Source organism: Amphiura filiformis, chromosome 2, assembly GCF_039555335.1.
Source record: "Amphiura filiformis chromosome 2, Afil_fr2py, whole genome shotgun sequence".
Lineage (NCBI taxonomy): Eukaryota > Metazoa > Echinodermata > Ophiuroidea > Amphilepidida > Amphiuridae > Amphiura > Amphiura filiformis.
In genome coordinates, this window is record NC_092629.1 from 45193865 (window position 1) to 45214415 (window position 20551).

A 20551-nucleotide genomic window follows, 5' to 3' on the forward strand; every position below is an offset into this window, starting at 1 on the left:
CAGTCTTTTTGAATATAATCAGTACCTAAATGTATCTGTTTTCAAAATGATGAGTTTAGTGGGACCAATGAAGTGGAACAAAAGAGTACCAACTCTGCCATGTTTGTGTGTAGCTATGCGCCCGGCAAACTTTGATTCAAAGTGCAGTTGTTTGCATTCAGGGTTGCCAAACCCGCGATTTGGTAGCCCAATTGGGCGACTTTTGAAGATTTTTCCTGCGACTTTGGACAATTTCCTGTCCCATAGAAACCAATGGTTAAGAAAAAATTTGGGCGACTTTTTCAACATTGGCTCCCATGACTTCGATAGTTTCCTGCCCCATAGAAACCAATGGTAAAGAGAAAAATTGGGCGACTTTTCGATTATTTGACCCGCGATTCGGGCTGAAATCTTTTGGCAACTCTGTTTGCATTCTGCATTCAATTAGGTATGCGGACAGTTCACAAACCCTACGCCCACGAGCGTCTTATTCAACTTGTCCAGCTCATTATGTAAATTAGCCAATACATTGATGAACTCACACTTTAGTTCAACAACAATTCCTAGAAAATGACCCGACTGCATAGCTATAAATAGCATAATTTAGGAACAAGCAAGCCTTCCTTTTGTATTATTTACAGGATGTGCCATGGTTTGGGTACCTTTTTAGCAATTTTGGTATATCGACGCGCGTGGGTTTTCTGTGGAGACTTAATGTGCCCAATTGAGAGCATTTGAGCAAAAGTGCCCCTTAACCCAGTATGGGCAAATTTGGATGATTTTTGTGAAAAATTGGTATACTGGTATATTGGTAAGTTGCTATATTGCAAAAACAAGTAGGTATAGAAAGTACACACCCGAAAGTTTGTGTGGCACATCCCTGTACAAGACCTCCCAGGTTAAATTTTATTGTTAAGGCAGTATAAAATTAATGTTTTGGTTCTTGTCTGGAGAATTTTCATGAATTGATGAGGGAGGGAGTCCCCCCATGTAAAATTAGCATTGTTAGTACAGGTAGTTTTCGGTCTTTTCCAACAGTGCTTGAGGAAAGGAGGAGGCCCTTTTTTTAATGTGAGATTCGGAGGGGTAAACCCCCTAGAGTACCACAAAAAATCTTGGAAGTGATCCATGTTCTCTAATAAACTTATGTATAAAATTTTCCTAAAATATTCCAAAGTCTAAACATTTTTGAAAAAGCTATATAAAAATAAAATAAAAGAATCCCAGAAATTGAGGTGGGAGGGGACGAGAACCAAAACATTAATTTTATACAGCCAAATTTGGCTTAGCTCACAATGCATGTTTCTTCATTTATCTTAGTTATTATGACAGTCAATAAAATACCAGAATACTTGTATTTCATAGACCTGTGACTAGCTGTATAGTGTGATCTCTGTTTTGGCTCAGTCTTATGTGAACTTGGCTACCATACAATGCCCAACCAATTGTGCAGTGTTGCATGCAATTGTGTGACATTGTCTTCAATACAGAAGATATTTAAAGTATGATCAATTTCATCATGTGCTATAGTCACCATTGTTGAATGACTGTGACCCTCACTTCCTACCTATGGGGTGTCATGTAGATAAAAAAATCCCTTTTGATAGGAGGCGCTCCAAGCAGCTACTGGGAAAATAATAATGCATTTATATATTCCTTTTATGTATAATTCAATTTATGGAAGCTCGAAATCTGGAATTTAAAATTGAAGTTCAAATTGGCAAAGCACAAAAAAATACTGCCACAAAAATTACCATTTTATACCCAGGGAAAATATATGCTTGCAGACGAAATCAGATGCAAAAACCCGATGTATATAATCCATTTTTCTCAATTTGAGGTATCAGCAAATATAACTGGTCAAAGAAAAAGAAAATTATAAGAAAATATGCTATAGCATTATAGTGCAGATGTTGGTGGTGGTCGTGACTTAAGTTTGAAAATGAGACTGTATTGGTTTCGCATCTAAACTCTTCTGATGCAGATTAGCATAAACAATGCCAGGGTTGCAATGTCGTCTTAAAGCCTTAATGTACGATTTCCGTCAAATTTTAATTTTGTTATTCTTTATTCAAAATGTTGAAATAATATTAGTAATAACTGCCGGGAAGGGTTGCTGTCCATTTTAAGCTGAAATAACAAGGTAAAGGGGAAGAAATCCCACTGGTTATTTTGGCCATTATAACATGCAGTTCTATGGGAGGATATATTATCATAATTTTTAAATTATGATAATGTCTTACTTTGCTCTGTTGACCTACAAAGACAACAAATTTGACTAATTCCATTTAGGTGCAAGTTGGGACATGTGTAAACATTACAAATATGCAAAGAAATCAGGTTTGAAAAAAATAAACCAATTTCCTATTATAAGATCGTACATTATGGCTTGTTAACGTTTGTGTGCATTTTGCTGGCTACACCAATGTATCTCCTTTAGCTCCCCCTCCCCCAATAGTTGTCTCAAAGCTTGGAAGAAATTAACATCCAATGTAGAATGCATTTCTTCCCCCTGCCGCGGGCTGTCAAACTTGCTCAAAATAGCTTGAAATGCTCTGAACCTTCATTCGTGTACACTTCTTGAAACATAATCAAAATTTCCTGGAAAAATCCTGAAAATGCACTTTTCCTTATTCTTTTGCACAGGAAGGGTAAATTGGCTCAATTTTCTTCAAAATTTACTGAAAAGGGACATCTCCGAGTGTTAATCACACAATTCTCACACACACAAAAAATGCTTTAGGGAACAAACTGAAAGCTCAATGACATCTTACAAACAGAAGCCATTCGTTAGGAAGCTCACCCCTTCCTTCCTGAAATGTAATATGTGAAGTGTTAAAAATTCCAACCAAAAGGTCCACTTTGACCAGTATTTTAGCTAGTTTGTACAAAGGTAATCAGACTTTTTTACCCTCAACTAATGAAAGGACTTTTATTCGCTCCCTTAAATAATTACAGCTTTAAATTATGACCAGGGACAGGCGATTTGCGCGGAACTTTTTTTCCGCGCAATTGGCTATTTTTTTCCTATGTGCAGGGATACATGATTTGCACTGAAATAAAGTTCTGCGCAATCTCCGCGCAATTTGCTATTTTTTTTTTCGCGCAAATCGCCTGTCCCTGCTTATGACATACTTTTTGGGGACTTATTCTTCTGTGAAATTGTGCATCAACTGGGATAAGATAAATCAAAGTAACTTTAAATTGACATCTCTTCTTGAGTTCAGACATGAGGTAGAATCAAAGAGTACCAACTCCCCCATGTTTGCTAAACATTCAACAAACTGATTTAAAGTATGCAACTCTTTGCATACGTGTGTAACAGGACACATTTAAACTTTTTTAAGCCTTAAAGCTGCAAATTATCATTTGAATTTGGGCTCTTGAAAACAAATTCCGTAGGTACATTAATTGGCCTCCATGAGTGACAAATCAAGACGTCATGTTTACCACAGCCTTACGTATGGTGCAATTTTGAGTCGGTAATCTTCAAGTAAATATCTTTGGACATTACACATAATCAATCAACAGAAACCCAGCTTCATTTTTTTCTTCAAAAAGTAGTTTATTTTTTCCTACCATTTATTATCATCACATTTAAAAATACAAAATACATAATAATATTAACAAGATTTGTATGCATAACATGGTCATGATCATAGTTTTGTGCATAGAATGACTGGTTGATACCCAGTTATCATGCATCATACAAACACTAGATATGAAAGAGTTGCAAAATGACACTTGGAATTTCTGGAAGAACACAAATGGAAGACAAATTAATTTGATAAAATTGGGCTAATCCAGTTGAAATCCATACCCCCTATGGAAGACATGACCTTAAACTTCCACACAGGGAGTGTGCATTTCAAATGGGGTGACCTGAATGGGTGATTCCATTTGAAATCTACACCCCCTGTGTAGGTCGCCATGTCTTCCATAGTGTGTTGGATTTTAACTGGAACAGCCTATTGTTCATATTCTAACCGATATAGAAATATTTTCAGTCTATTTCAATTTTTAGTAAACAAGCTTCTCGTTCTAAAATGACAAAAATATCCATACAAATGGTTAATTCTGGAATTCATGAACTGGAATATTGTAAGTTTTGGAATTCATATATTCTGGAATTTCATAGAGTTGCAAGGTTCTAATTTATTTTTGATGCTTTTTGTTTATTGCTTTTTTGTTCCTTACGTTTGCCAATATCTCAATTTCATCATTGCCAACTTTGGTCTGATTGAATAAGATCGTGTTATGGATAACAAATATCAAAATGATTTCTTTTCTTGAAAATGTGTTTAATAGGAATGTTACATATTTCTTGCTAACCCTGAAAAGCATCATAAGTAAGCCAAATTACTAAGGAATGGCAAATTCATACAAAATTTCACAAACTATTCACATAATATGGCAATAATATCCCAACTTGTGAATTGGACAACAGGAGTGTACCCAGAAACATACCATGGGGTGCACCACGGCAAGAATGACCCCCCAAAACAGGCAGAATTTGCATGTTTTAAGCATAGACCCTTGGGTGCACCCTCTGCACCCCTGAATAAATTAATATACCTGTACTTCAAGGGTAAATATTTAAATGTCGGAACATTTTTTTTTCTCTTATCGATATTAATTTGGCAAATTTCCTAATCCGATCATGATTTATGATCTTGAGCTGAAGTTGACAACATTTATGCATATTTCATTATTGGTAAAACGAGTCATCTAAACTGGAGTTGATTATACAAATTGTTTTTAACATAAGGCAAAATTATTGTATGAAGGCAATTTTGGCATTATTTTTACCCTACCACCAAGTTCACCAACCCACATACCAGCTAATCCAACCATTCATTTCAATATATAAAAGTTCAATTTAAAGAATACAAGTAAAATAATAATACACTCTCTTATTATACACTTTGGTCCAATTTCTTGAAGCTTGGATATTGATCAGGCTTCCTAAGCAAGCAGGTTAGCCCTACCAATGTGGATCCATTTTATTGATTTATCTATCTAGGTGATGTACAATGTGAAATTGTAAGCACTGGTATACAGGACTCTTGGAGCCTGACCACTAGCCAAGCTTTGAGAAATCGGCCCTTTGACACCTAACATGAACCACACACCAGAGTAAATTTAACTATATATTGCATTTAACATACATATAAGAGACATATGACTTCAGTACATAATTTATATGCATGAATAAAATAATATCGAGGGGTCAGAGCCAAAATTTCCAAAACGACAGGTAATGATACAGGCATTTTTGTACTTACGGCCTTCTGGCTCTCACACATTTCATGCACGGTGTTACACTTAGGGCTTTACATTTTCGCTGGTAACAGTTCCGATGGCTATACAATAATAAGGTGCCCAGTATTATTTCGGTACCAAAATCTCATTTTGGCCAAAAATGTACTTCGGGCCTTTTGGCTCTGACCCCTCGAAGTGACCGATTTGAAAAACAGTTAAACCTTTAATGCTCCAAGCATGTGTACAAATAACATGCACATATCAATTCAGAGTTCCTACACTCTCACTACCATCCATGCTCAGCTATTGTTCAAATTCAAATATTATTTATCCAGTATAAAACTTGGTTGAACTACCAACAAATCTATGCTAAAAATGACCTAAATAAATCTCTCTACAGTAGAATTGTACACTACTAATTATTGCATTGCATAATTGGAATATAGAACTATATACTAACAATATTCTATCACTAAAAACAAGTTGTTTAAAATTCTCATTCCCACCTCCACATCATACTACATTATCTAGTAAACAAACATTGTTTTTAAATGTTAAATTGAGTTGTCTTGCAGAACACATAGCTGTTTGGTTAAAAACAGTTACCCGCACAGTTGTTCATATACTTAAGCAAATTGCTGGAATATTGAATTAATGTAATAATAAACTATACATTATATTTACTGTATAAAATTGATTCAAAAGCTACAAAATTTTTCTACATGGAGGTCAATGTGTGACTTGCTCCAATGAAACTTGGACAAAGTTTAAGATTCTTTCGGATTGAAAATTCTTCAATCGATTGTTAGTATTTCATGTTATAATGTCTTTGTTCTTTGGCAATAACTTTGTCCACGTATGGGCTATTTTCCCATTTGAAATCCATGTATACACCTACGGAAGATTTGACCTTAAACTTTCACACAGGGAGTATGACAGATTAAGGCCATGTCTTTTATGGGGTGTATGGATTTCAATTGGAATAGCCCATTTTGAAGCAAGCCACATTTTGTTCCTACCCAGAGAAGATATATTCCCCTTCCCAGAATCCTTTGCAACATGATGCATTACATCAAATAAGACGTATGTTACGTTGTACATGTTCCCTTTGTTTTCATGTTGAGTCGATTGTCAAGAAAAAAAAACATTGCAAAATCTGGATGTGCTCTGTTCATTGGAGTACATTTCGTCACATAATAGACCCATGTTGCACTAGATATCAAATCAGTACAGAAAATTGAAATGGAAGAAATGCATTGTGGGAAGTGCAAGATACCTTCTCTGCTATGCTATGGGATTAAAAGATCCACTAATTATAACAATTTGGCAAGTTACACAAACACAAAAAGTACACAAAAATAAGAGCAAAAATTCTACTTTACAAAGTTTAACAAAATTTGCACATCGCCCATCCCTAATCTCTACTACTATTTTAGTAAATTCAACTCTCAAGGAGTCCGTTTGCATGTCATTCGGTGCAGCTTCGTAGAATGTATGTGCTTTGAACATACACCTTTATAAGATGCACAATAGATGCATGTGCTAAATGCTGCCTCAACATGTTGAACTTGACGGACTCAATGAGAGTGAAAAATACCATACATGTAAAAAACTACTGTTGCCCATCCCTAATACCCACTAGTAATCAACAGACTACGAACAGGTAAAATAATTATTAAATCCCTTACATGATCAAACCATACTATGACATACTGTAATTGTATTTCAAAAAATTCAATCATTTGAATTACCCAAGACTAGCTTGAAATCGAGGGTTTACATGTAGGGGCAGAAAGACCTATCTGCAATAGCTGCCAGATGTCATATTATGAGATGTATACAATATAGAATGCAGAATTGTCAAATGGCTATTATGGCAGCTATTGCAGATAGGACTTTCTGGCACTAATTACCTCAAAATGATCTTGTGACATCATTATAATGAGTTATATAATATATTGATAAGCACAGCAGTGATATGTCACTTACACCATAGAGATTACACCCAAAGAGTCCCAACTCCGCCATGTTTTGCACATTTTGTTTATGGAGTGCTATTCTGAGTTAGTACTCTTTAGGTATAACCTCTTTGGTTTGCACCGATTCCTATATCCCTGTATCACAGAACGTTTCCCCTGTATATTATCATCTTACATACATCTAAATGTCTAATCTATTCCATGTACACATACTTTTACAAGAATCAAACAAATTTCACAGAATCACTTTTTTAAAAACATAATTATACAAAATCAATCAATTTTCACATTCAAATTAAACACTACAATTTTCAACAAAAATAGAAAAAAAAATTGCATAGATTGTTTATCATCATTACAAAATAAAATCATATTCAACTATAATAATTCATAAAAGCTTATTATTGCTATCAGCATCTGATATATGTAAAATTTGAATCATAACAAAAACAGACTATATGGAAGAACTACAACATCTATACTAGACATCTATGCATACGGGAGATAGAGTTTACTAGGACTCAAGTTTGACACTTGCCATTGGACAGTTACAGTGATTTCTAAAAATGTATATAGTTGGACTTCAGAGTTCTAAACATATTGGGCAACTTTTGAGATCTTCAAATTAAAATCTCATTAAATTTGGATGATTATGGATTTGGCAAAACATCATCTGGACTAGCAGACCAAAAGAATGCTGTTCAAGCCTTTTCTTTAATTTGATCGGAAAACTGTTTACAGTTGATATGTTATCAAACCGTAGAAACTGGTCGCAATAGCAAGTTGATTGAAAAATTGAGCCCTAATTTGCTAAATTCTACCCATTTTGGTTCATATGTAGTATATGAAGCCACTAAACTTATGTAGTTGCTATAATCAATATTATAGGGATGACTGGAAAAACATCTAATAATTAATTGCGTACAAATGGTATCTATTAAAAAAAAGTTCAACTTCTTGTGCTTCTGCTACAAGTTTTATAATTACATACATTATGTACTTGTCACATTTAAGTAGAAAAGGCACTAAACAACATGAAGATACATGTAGAAGAATTTTGCAAGTTTAAGGCACAGAAATGCATAAAATGACACCAACATAATGTTCCATATGTCAGTGTCAATGAAGAACGTCCACAGAGTACAGATCATACAAATTGTGTATTTAAAATATTTCACTGGCAATAAGCCAAATCGCTATTGTAACTTCCGGGTTTTTTTAGGACACTTTGCCCTTTGACCTATCTGGAAAATTCAGAAAAATTCGGGTTTTGTGCGTACAAAATATAATTTAAAATGTGTTACTAGAATAAAAACAAACTTAAAAAACATTATTATTAAATGAATTAATTATTTAAATATTTTTAATGATAACATTATGACAATAATAAATATATTATTAATAATTACAGCAATTTTCCCGATAGGTCAAAGGACAAAGTGTCCTAAAACTGCAAAAACTGTCCCACAATGCATTGCAAACTTCCAATGCCGATTGGGCTTATTACGCCATTTATATATTGAGTCTTATGTACAACAATATGGCATTCAGACAAGACTACATTATTATGCAGAGGTTATCAAAAAACAATTTTTGTGAAAAATAGTTACAAAAGTGGCACAAATGAAAACTGGCAAATTGATGATGGCACGAGTTGTGAAATTTACAAAGATAATTTGGTCTACAAACAGGCAATTATTGCTTAGCTTTTAGAAGGTTTTGTTCCTTGAGAAGACAATACATGTACCTTAAGGGCTGGGGTATGAGCGTTTGGACAGTATTTATTGTGGGACATTAGAGCACATCAGACATATCAATTGCATTCTGAATACTGAAGAATGTCATTCTGATATCAAATAATTTTGATTTTTGAAATTCGCAATTTAATACACATTTTATGGCAAATCATTAAAATTGATATTTTTGATATTTAACAGTACTTGAAGTAAACTTTATAAATCTGATGATTTATACTTAAAGTGTATGTAGGTGGGATGAAAAGCCGACGATCAATTGAAAATTTTGACCTTTCAGTATTGAAGATATGGATTTTTTTCCCAAAACACCAAAAAAAATAAGGTCTTTTTGGGAAAAAATCCATATCATCAACATGAAAGGTCAAAATTTTCAATTGACCGTCGGCTTTTCCTCCCTGCTACATACACTTTAAGAATATGTCATTAGATTTATATACTAGTAATTTACTTCGAGGACTTTTATATATCAAAAATTGGAAAAATATCAAATTTTTATAATTTGTCATAAAATTTGTATTATATTGTGATTTTCAAAAAATGAAAATTATTTGATATCAGAAAGACATGCTTCATATTCATAATGCAATTCGATAGGTCTGAGGTGCTCTCATGTCCCACAAAAAATACTGTCGAAACGCAATAAACGCTCATTTTAGATCCCTTAAGTATTTTCATCTCAGTTTGTTCCAGTGGCACATATAATTATAGATTGAGAACAAATTTGATCAAAATAATACTATTCACGTAATAAATCTGTAAAAATGGAAATTTTTCTGTGTGAGTAATTTTTTTGCACTTTACCAATATAGAGCAGTCCCACTTGTTTCAAATGTCATGCTTCAAAGCTTCAGTTTCACTTGTTTTTAATTTCATGCTTCAAAGCGTCCATATATACCTTGAACTAAAAATATACATAAAAGGAATATATTTTGTGAGTTGTTATTTTTGTTGGGGCTGCTTGGCATGTGAAAGTGCAAAAATAAATGTACTTTGAAAATTTCCACTTTTACAGTGCAATGAACAAGGCAAAATGACAAAATGTATCAAGAATGTTTGACACTTTGATTTCTACCCTTGTACGGATTTTGTTAAAACGAAGTATATTAACATTAGGGACCGTTCACAATCACTTGTTAAGGGGCCTGATGCAAAAAAGGGGGGGCCCTGAAAATTTTTGACCCTCCTAGGGGGGCCTGAAAAAAATGACCACAAATTTTCCTGGAAAAATTAAGTTTATATGCTTTTCTATGGCCCATAATTTTCATGTCAAAAAGGGGGACCCTGAAATTTCTGAGGTCTGTAAAGGGGGGCCCTGAAAAATATTTGCAATGAAATTTTTTTGCATCAGGCCCCCCTTACAAGTGTTTGTGAACGGTCCCTTATTCATTATGTTTATCAATAGCTTTCACAATCATAATTTACCTTAAATTGTGGCCAATTCAATTTGTAAGATAGCAAATGGTTTACTTCTTTTCAAACTGTTCAAACATTTCCCAGTAATGTTTTACACCAAACTGCTATATAAGTAACTAATGTTTTCAATTTTACACCTTCATCAAAATGTCTTGTAGATTCTTTTCTTTCAATTGGGCAATTCCAGTTGAAACGCAAACACCCCCTATGAAAGACACAACCCTTATCTCCCACACAGGGGGTGTAGACTTCAGATGATGGAGTCACTCATTCATGTCTTCCACAGGTGGTGTTTGGATTTCAACTGAAATAGCCCATTCAGGTTCACATCCGACTTCTATGATTAAGATGAGAGCATCATCCTATCAGAAGCCAGCAAAATGATACACTATAATACATTCACTATAACTTGTGACCCACATATCCGGAAGGGGCACTCACATGTAAAGTTGGTACGGGTATGTGCAGCGGTCAATGGTGCCATTTTCAGGCTCTCCTGCAGTTCTTCAGTGGAGGACCATGCTCCAGTTCTTTAGCTTCACATTGAGTAAAACACCCAAAATTGTAGATCTTAAGCTAAAGTTGTTTCTTATCTCCATAACCTTGGTTCAATTATAGTTATCTAGACCCAAATAATATGTTGAAAGCCCCTTGCATGAAAACCAGTTTCAGTTCACCAGTTTGGCATCGGTGCCACACACCCCTACCAAAATCCAAGTTGTGTGCCCCCTTAGCCCTTTAAACATACTATAATAGTTACATATCTGACACAATTGAAATGTTGCCAAATCCTAAGCAAACATCAATACATGAGTTGTTTTGATTATTGGGTAGTTGAAGTACAATTATTTTTTGTTTCTTTGTGTCATTATTTGGCAACTTTAAGGCACAGCTTATTGGAATTGCATATACATGTAGTATCAATGCCAATAATTTAGTTTTTTTTTCTTTGAGCCCATCACCTCATAATTTATACAATAAGATGACTTTTTTCAGTTTTTGTAATGAAATATGATACACATCAGAGGTAGATTCTGTAGGATTTGTGATAATTATTATTTCAATTTAGAATTCACAATCTTGAAAATTGAAATTCTTGTTTAAACTTTTTGTTTGTTTGTTTGTCTTATTTTTCACTGTTATGACAACTAAATCACATGCTTCCCTGAGGAATACCCACAATTCTTTTCAAATCCTATTTGCAAAACCAAAATATCTGAACACAAAATCTGAACCCTGGTTGCAAAATTAAGCTATTCCATTCAAAATCCACACTACCCCTGTTGAAGATGTTAAAAATATTTTCCACACGGGGAGTACAAGTTTCAAATGGAATTAACACATTAGGTAGCTCCATTTGAATTTCATATACCCTCTGAGAAAGAATCAAGCTGAATCTTCCACAGAGGGATGGTGAGTATCAAATTGAGTTGTTTGATGTGTTGATTTCATTTGAATTTCATATTATATTTCTAAAATATTCAGAAGGGGTGTGGACTTTAGAGGAATAAGCTCATTGTACTGTCAAACCACTTTACACTCCGAGTAGCTTAGCTGCCGTCTGAGAGTCCGGAGTATCCAGCATCTGATCAATGACGGACGAGTCTTGAATGCCCAGTAGATTCTGAATGATATCCGAGTTGCCCATACCAGACGGCATTATCTCATCGTCTCCAGGTGTGGAGAAGGCCTCGTTGGTGTTCTCTGCTGCACTCTGCCTCATCATCATCTGTTGGGAGTCTTCCACATAGCTGCTTCCTTCCGGAGATGCAGTCACGTTGGAATCAAGTGTCCAGGTCATGTTTTTAGCATCATCCCCTTCTTCAGAAGGTGTTTTGGGGTTGACAATAGTGATGTCTGGATCAAGTTCTTTAAATTTTTTAATGTCTTCATTGTCATCCTCGTCATCATTATCAGGAGAAATACAAGTGTCTTTCCTGGCTGATGAACTAGGACTGTTGGGTTGTCTGTTGGTATTAGCAGCGACTTGGGCAGCAGCGATGCGAAGCTGGTCCTCTTCTTCTTGACTTGTTTTTTTAAGTACAGATAGCTCAGAATTACTAGAGCTGTCAGGTTCTGAAATCATTAAGGCACTTTCTCTAGGAACTAGAGTAGGGTAACTCTCAGATAAATTGCTACTCAAATTTGAATCTTCATTCAGTTCAGTTCCAATACCGCCCATGCCTGTTTCGTTAGTTTTCTCAACATCTCCACTATCACAGCTTGACGTTGGGTTCGCTGCTGTTACATCGCGGCTTGGATTTACATCTGTATTTACGTTACCAGGAGTATCAATGCTGGACACCGCAGGTTTACCCAGTTCCGGAAGAGCGACCATCGTCGGAAGATCGTGACTTCGGTTGGGGAACTCAACTTCTTTGATCAGGGCGACATCTTCTTTACTCATTCCGTGAAGCTTTTGCATGTGGCGTTGGCAGTTGAATTTTGTTGTAAAACAAGCTTGACATTTGACGCACTGGAACGGGTGTTCAAGAGTGTGCACTCGGTGATGGCGCTTCAGAGCTGTGCTGCTTTTGAATCGTTTTGAGCACATGTGGCAGGAATGCTGGGAAGGCTTCATCGAAAACTTCATAACAAGGTTGTTGTAAGTACTCGCTGACGACGCTGCATACTCTCTGTTTGGATCAGCTGAATAGACGTCGTCTTCATGGATCTGTCCGTATTCGTGACTTCGCTTCTTCATCTTAACAGCAGCTGCTTTCTTCAAGAGTCTTTTGCCTTCTTTGATGACAGACGACTGCTGATGATGATGATGATGATGATGTTGATGATGATGTTGATGATGATGATAGCTTGGAAGACTTACTCTACCACCAATTGGACTGGAGAAAGAAGTTGGACTTTTAACAGATAAATCCAAGGCTGATGATGATGCTTTCTTTGAGGAAGTAGATAAATCAACTACTTGCTGTGGCTCAGAAGTTGATAAATCCATTACTTGTTGCGGCTCAATGTAGCACTCCGGAAATGGATATGTTGGATGGTGGGTTTCGTAGTGCTTCTCAAGTTTACGCCTACTTGAAAAAGCCACTTCTTTGCATTCAAGACATATGAAGAGTTCCTCTAAGAGAGGGACATCACTGGGTGTACCTGTTGGGCTGTTATCATGACTGGACTCACGACTTCCACCACAATGGCGTCGTACGATGTGACGTTCACAGTTGGATTTCGTCGAGAAGCTGGATCCACACTGCGGACACTGGTACGGCTTCAAACCTGTGTGAGTCAGGATATGGCGTTTTAACGAGCTGATCCATGGGAACTTTCGGAAACAGTACGGGCATGTTTGCTTGCGTAGCAGCTCTTTTCCAGCGGGTGTTTTCTCCAGTGGAATTGGTTCATCCACCTGATCCATATCATTGGATAAATCTTGCCCAACATCATTCCTGAATGCTTGGGAGTGAGTATCAGGATTCAAGATCGGGTATGGCATTTGAACCGACTGCGATGGATGAAATGTCTCTGATAGTTGAGGTGGCTGCAACTGTTGAGCCAATTGAATTGGTTGCGGGAAAGGTGATGCTATATCACTTGAACTCTGAGGTTCTTGCTTGATAAAAACCACATCGGGGTCATCCGTTTCCTGGTCACGATTTTTCATTATGACTGGAACATTACGCACCTCCCTTGGGGCTGCCTGCGAGTTAACAGAAACAGGATTGGTCGACAACGCTGTCATGAGGAGCGGAGAACCGTTAGCCGTCATCAGAGGTGGCGTCAAAAAATTCTGGAAGTTGCTGGAGCTAGTATTGGCAAGAATTCTGGAGATGCTAGAAAGTTCTACGCTAGAATCGGTACTGTTGTAGTTGTTGTTGACAATCACTGGGGCTTGGAGTGCGTTTTGAGGCAGTGATGAGGTCACAAGGTCAGTAACTACAGACAGTTCACCTTGTGGGGGCGGTGTTGGTGTACCGGGTCCCTCATCCGACTGCTCAAATGGCGATTTCTGATGTGCGGCTTGGCTCGTACGAGCCACATTCAGCTTGAATTGCATTGGAGTTGCTATCTTGGGAATGAAAGCCTGTGCGGGTCGATCGGTAGTTGTACTCACAGAGTGGCGCTTTTCAATATGCTTATCCAGATTCTCTTTCATTGTGAAGGCAGCGGCACAAAAGTAGCATCGATATGGACGTTCCATGGTGTGGGACCTGATGTGTTGTTTGAATAAACTTCCATGTGCGAAGGCTTGCGAGCAGTGAGGACACACAAGGCCGTCGATTAATCTACTGTAGAACTTATGGTAAACCCTTTTGAAGCGTAGCTTGCCAACTGTGCTGCCTGGCTTTGGGATACTGAGATCTATAGGTCCATCTGTGTTGAAAAGAACTAACGGTGAAATAGATGGTAACGGACTGGTACAATTGGACCCTATTCTGCTGCTTGATCCTTTCATGCTGAAGTCTAATGGCTCTGACTGAGGGCTATCTAAGTTGATGAGATCATCCAAATATGTAGAATCATCAGTATTGATACTTTGCGTGTCTGAGAAAGTCACCTCATGAACAATGATACTCTTTTCAATGTTATTCTCGCCGACCTCCGGGTGGCTCTTGATAATATGACGCGCACAATTTCCACGTGACGTGAATCCCATCTGACATCTCTGACACACAAACGGTTTTGTAGGAGTACGTTCGTGAACACGTAGATGATTTTGCAGATCGCGGAAGAACTTGAAATCGCGATTGCATATCTTGCAGACGGTGTCCGGTGAACAGAATTTCCCATCTAAGCTTGTATTCGACAGCTGATTGGTTTCGATACATAATTCTATATCGGCTTTTTGGAACTTGTTGTGGCGCTTCTTGATGTGTCTCTCGCAGTTAGCTTTTGTCGTAAACGGAAATTTGCATAATTTACACGAATAAGGCCTCTCTCCGCTGTGTGTCCTCATGTGTCTTACCAAGGTGCTTTTATCTGCGCTAGAATAGCTACATAGCATACATTTGTATGGAGTCAGTCCAAGATGGCTCCGCATGTGAACTTTAAGAGTACTTGCAAAGGGGAATGTTTTTTCACAGTATCTGCATGTGTGATGCTTGCCGTTAAATTTCTTTAACCCATTCAAGGATTCGCTATCAGACTCGCTACCAGGTTGGGATGAGGAATCATCTTCTAGACCATTGGTAATGTCAGATTGACCCGGTGATGACATCAATTGACCCGGTGACGACATCGACATCATTAGCCGATGACGACTTGCATCCTCCATCGGAACATGCATCTCTCCTGTGGCAACGTCGCCTGAGAGTGGCTCACTTCTGGTGTCTTGTCTTGGTGCTGGAAGTAATATCGGTGGTAGTTTAGCAGCTTGAAGATCACCTGGCATTTCTCCAGATGGTACAGCTTCAGACGGCATATCCATCGCATCGGGTGTTGCGCCTTTCAACGGTGATCTCTTGGACTGCCCTGGTTGATGGAGTAGCGATAAAGGATTACCGGAAGCCGACGTCATCTTCAGTATCTGCTGCACATCGGCAAAATCCATAACTCGCGCTTTTGTTGCTAGCAATGGATTTGCCATATTGTCCATTTTCATTGTGTGATTATAGTCAAACTGTCGAACCACAAGACCTCGATCAAGCGGGCCTGATGGCACCATCAACAAGCCTGGGGTAGCGGGAACAACTGCTGGGGTGACTTTCTTCGCTTGAGGAACAGGTTTCAACTGCAGCGCCGCCATGAACTCCTTCTGACATTCTTCTTTTGCGGCATCATCTAACTTATCAATAACTGCAAAGTGTTCCATGGCACTGTTGACCTGGTTTTCCTTATCGCTACTTGGTGATCCAGAGAAGTTCTTTTCAGTCCGATCAGAGTGGGCATTACTAACATGAAGATCAAGTGCACTACTGCATGGGAATGCCTTATTACAATCGCGGCATATAAACCTATGCTCTACACTGTTGCATCGGCGTACATTTTGTTCGCACCAGACTTGCGCCACCAGAGGGAATTTATTGGTGGAAAATTCCATGAAACTAAGATCTTGGAAACCAAGCGGTATCTGCTCATCCTCTTTACCGGTATCTTTTCTCCTTTCATGTGCCATATGGATATGCATGCGCAATCCTCTGTGGTTACGGAATAGGGAGTCGCACATGGAGCAGCGCAGGGCTAGATTTGGATGTAAGTCCATGTGGCTTTGTAAGCCGTATTTGCATATGAAAGACTTGCCGCACACCGGACAATCCAATACCTCTCCTTCGTTTACTTTCATATCTTCCACCGGTGAATATACCACTCTACTCTCGTCCAATGTCAACTTCTTAGGCGGTGACATACTGTAATCTTCGGCGGAGTCTAACAGTCGTTTTGAAGGCACCCGCTTGCGAGGTCTGGTGTAGTCTCCTCGCAGGACATACTCATCCAGGTCAACACCTTCTTTTTCGTGTGTGCGCATGTGTCGATGCATGTTACCATTAGTAGTGAAAGCCATTGGACATAGCGTACATTTAAACGGTCGCTCCCCAGAATGAATCAGCATGTGTCGGTCCAACGAGCTCGCCGAGCTTAACGTTTTAGCGCAGACTTTGCAGTTGTGCGAGTTGACAGAGTTGTGCTTGCGGATGTGTTGCGTGAGCTCGCGGGCGGTCGGGAACGTCTCCATACAGATATCGCAGGTGCGTTTGTCGCTGCCTTCCATGGGTCGTCTTCTTCGTTCCTGAAGAAATGACAAAAATACAAGAAAAGAATATTTTAATAATATTTTAATAATGATGTACATGTACATGTACATACTTTCAATCGTCTTCATTAGTTTGTTTGTTAATTTGTTTGTTTGTGGTGATGACAAGGCAGTGCCAGGGTGAAATCTTGAACTTCATACACAGGTAGACTGGCCTGTGTAAACTACCATCTTTTGCATCAGGTGCAGGGATCTTTTAACATGGCACTCACCATGTTTAAACGTCTGTGACCTGATCGACTGCCTCATCCCCAATTTTTATTCATCAAAACTGAGATTTTAGTATCAGAAGAAAGCTGATAGTTTTCTTATTACCTTAATCAACTTTCTCCACACGAGTGTTGACTGCAGACAATAAGTTTCAAATTTTTAGATATATGTAAATTTTCATGACCATATAAGACGCCAGCATGAAAAATGCATTAAAATAAGTACAAACTAGCCTAGTATTAGTTCAGTGGTTCCTAAGATAGCTTTTGATATTTTGAGAAAATATCTCAAAACTAGGTTTTGACAAATCAAAAACTTTTTATGTTGACTTGAAGCCTATATAATTATGTATATACCCTGGTACATACATGTAATAACTATCTTCAATTAATATTATTCCACTCTCTGAGTATACTTCTTCTTCTTCTTCTTCCTTATAAGTGCCTCCCTCATATGTATGAGTATTATCGCACTGCGTACAGACAAGCTGTACTTATTTTTTACTCTGGAACCTAGAGTAGATGAGTGTATTTTGAAGTACAGTCAACATGACCGGGATGATCCCCTGCTCTTTTCGAATAGCCTGTGGACGTTCTTTAACGTGCACACTACATTAATGTGAGAAAATATGCATGTACACGGGACCGACAGCTTAAAGTGCCCTCCGAAGCACTAAGCAAGTAGAGTGAAGTGTCTTGCTCAAGGACACAAAGAGCCGGACCTGGGATTCGAACCCTTGACCCTTGGTTTCACAGTCCTATGCCTTAACCGCTAGGCCATTCAAAGAATCCAGCAGATGACTCACTTGGGATAGAAAATAACTGGGTACTTAGAACACAACAACTGAATCATGTAATGCATCAGCCCGGGGTACTCAGTACAAATGACCATACTGGGGACGTGCCGCAAACATGGGTAGCATTTTCAGCCTTCTGGTATATCAATGACCCCTTTTTCAAAGCCTATTTTGGTATGAATGGGTCCTTTTTTCAAAATTTTCTCAATTTTTTCGGAAAACAGCCCAATTTTTCCTTAAGGGCTGGGGTATGAACGTTTGGACAGTATTTATTTTGGGACATTATAGCACATCAGACATATCGAATTGCATTCTGAATACGAAGAATGTCATTCTGATATGAAATAATTTTGAATTTTTGAAATTCGCAATTTAATACACATTTTATGGCAAATCATTAAAAATTGATATTTTTGATATTTAACAGTACTTGAAGTAAATTTTATAAATCTGATGATTTACACTTAAAGTGTATGTAGGTTGGTTGAAAAGCCGACGATCAATTGAAAATTTTGACCTTTTCATTATTGAAGATATGGATTTTTTTCCCAAAACACCAAAAAAAATTAGGTCTTTTGGGAAAAAATCCATATCTTCAATATGAAAGGTCAAAATTTTCAATTGACCGCCTGCTTTTCCTCCTGCTACATACACTTTAAGAATATATCATTAGATTTATATAATTTACCGAGGACTGTTATATATCAAAATTGAAAAAATATCAAATTTTATAATTTGTCATAAAATTTGTATTATATTGTGATTTTCAAAAATGAAAAATTATTTGATATCAGAAAGACATGCTTCAGTATTCAGAATACAATTCGATAGGTCTGAGGTGCTCTCATGTGCCACAAAAAATACTATCGAAACGCAATAAACGCTCATTTTAGATCCCTTAATCTAGCCAAAATTTTCCCAACATTTTGGGAAAATTTGTAAAAATAAGACAATTTTGGGTAAATTCGCCGAAAATTTTGACTTTTGGTATATCAATGGGTCCAAATTTCTTGAAAAATTGGTATATTTATGGGTCTACTTCCAAAATCTCAGCGCCCCCCCCCTACCAAAACCAAACTTGAATACCCCCCCCCCCCCGGGAATGCATCAACATCAATAGTCACTGAATTGTAGTCAACAAATACAATTACAGTATAATATGTCAACCAAATTAACCATCCAAACTGATCATGCATGTTTCAAACATTTTAAAATTGGAAATGATATAGAAGTTCTGCCAAACATGGATTGTGTCGGCTGGGCAAATGTGCAGACACTTTAATAACACCTCTCAGGCTGTGATACTTTCATCTTTTCCAATCTTCCTTCCTTCATGACTCAGTCATCAGAATCCACCCACTGATGTAGGCAACCATTTTATTGAGTGGTACACATGTCAATGGCCTACATCATGGCTTCCCAATCGGCAGCCCGCTGGCCAGTTCCAGCCTGCGGACAAATGGTGGTTGGCAGCTATACAGTAAACATAGCAAGACAAGGTATATTTGGCCCTCAAACACCGATTTTTAAAATGGGTTTGGCCCTCAGTGTCCCACAAGCAAATATAATTAAGAACCTCTGGCCTATATATCATTGGGAACATCCTATTAGTATGAAAAGGGTTACAGTTAGGGTTTAAGGCATTATAGGTTCGGATTAGGGTTAGGGTTAAGGTTAGTTTTAGGGTTTACATGTAATGTTAGAGATATGGTTATGCTAGGATTAGGGTGATGAGAGTTAGGTGAAAATCATGTTTATTACTGGGATTTGGGCTTAGGTTATAGGTTAGGGTGAAGTTTAGGGCTAGGATTAGAGTTTTTAGCTAAGTTATTGGTTTACATAATGACCCTTTGGACTTATTATTGATCTGGGTTAGGGTGAAGTTTAGGGTTAAGATTAGAGTTTACAACTAAGTTACTGGGTTATCAGACTAATGACCTGGGTTTAAGATGAAGTTTAGGGTTAGGATTAGGGTTTATAACTAAGTTATTGGGTTATTAAGCTAATGACCCTTTGGACTATTTACCTGGGTTAGGGTGAATTTTAGTTTAGGCGGGTTAGAATTAGGGTTTATAACTAAGTTATTGGGTTATCAGACTAACAACCCTTTGGACTATAGACCTGTAACCACATCACCATCTATCCATATAATACAGAATTTGTATCCAACTTTCACAGTTCTCATCACACAGGCAGGCATGCAGGCAGCCCAGGCTGGCACACAGTGCTAATCCTTCTGGCTGTGATGGTCGGCTTCATCATCATGTTTCATCACTGATCTCATTTCCTTTCCGCGCCAAGGCAAGCATCCTGATGCCATAATGTGAGAACAAGGAAATTAGACATGATCACATCGTCATTACGAGCAGGAGTAGCTAGTCGGTAGAACAGTAAACCTGGTGGCATACCTCACAGGAAATAGCCAATGATAAAATACCCACAAGTT

General features: G+C 37.7%; 1 protein-coding gene across 5 annotated transcripts in view; it reads right to left on the reverse strand.

The window, feature by feature from the left end:
• Positions 1 to 9333: 9333 nt before the first annotated feature.
• LOC140146281 (uncharacterized) overlaps positions 9334 to 20551 on the reverse strand; it is a 75428-nt gene continuing 64210 nt past the window's right edge. For all 5 annotated transcript variants that reach the window (XM_072168068.1, XM_072168069.1, XM_072168071.1 and 2 more), the window contains exon 3: positions 9334 to 17075. In XM_072168068.1, coding sequence (XP_072024169.1) covers positions 11925 to 17075 — 5151 coding nt within the window. In that variant the 3' untranslated portion in view covers positions 9334 to 11924. The remainder of the gene's footprint in view (positions 17076 to 20551) is intronic.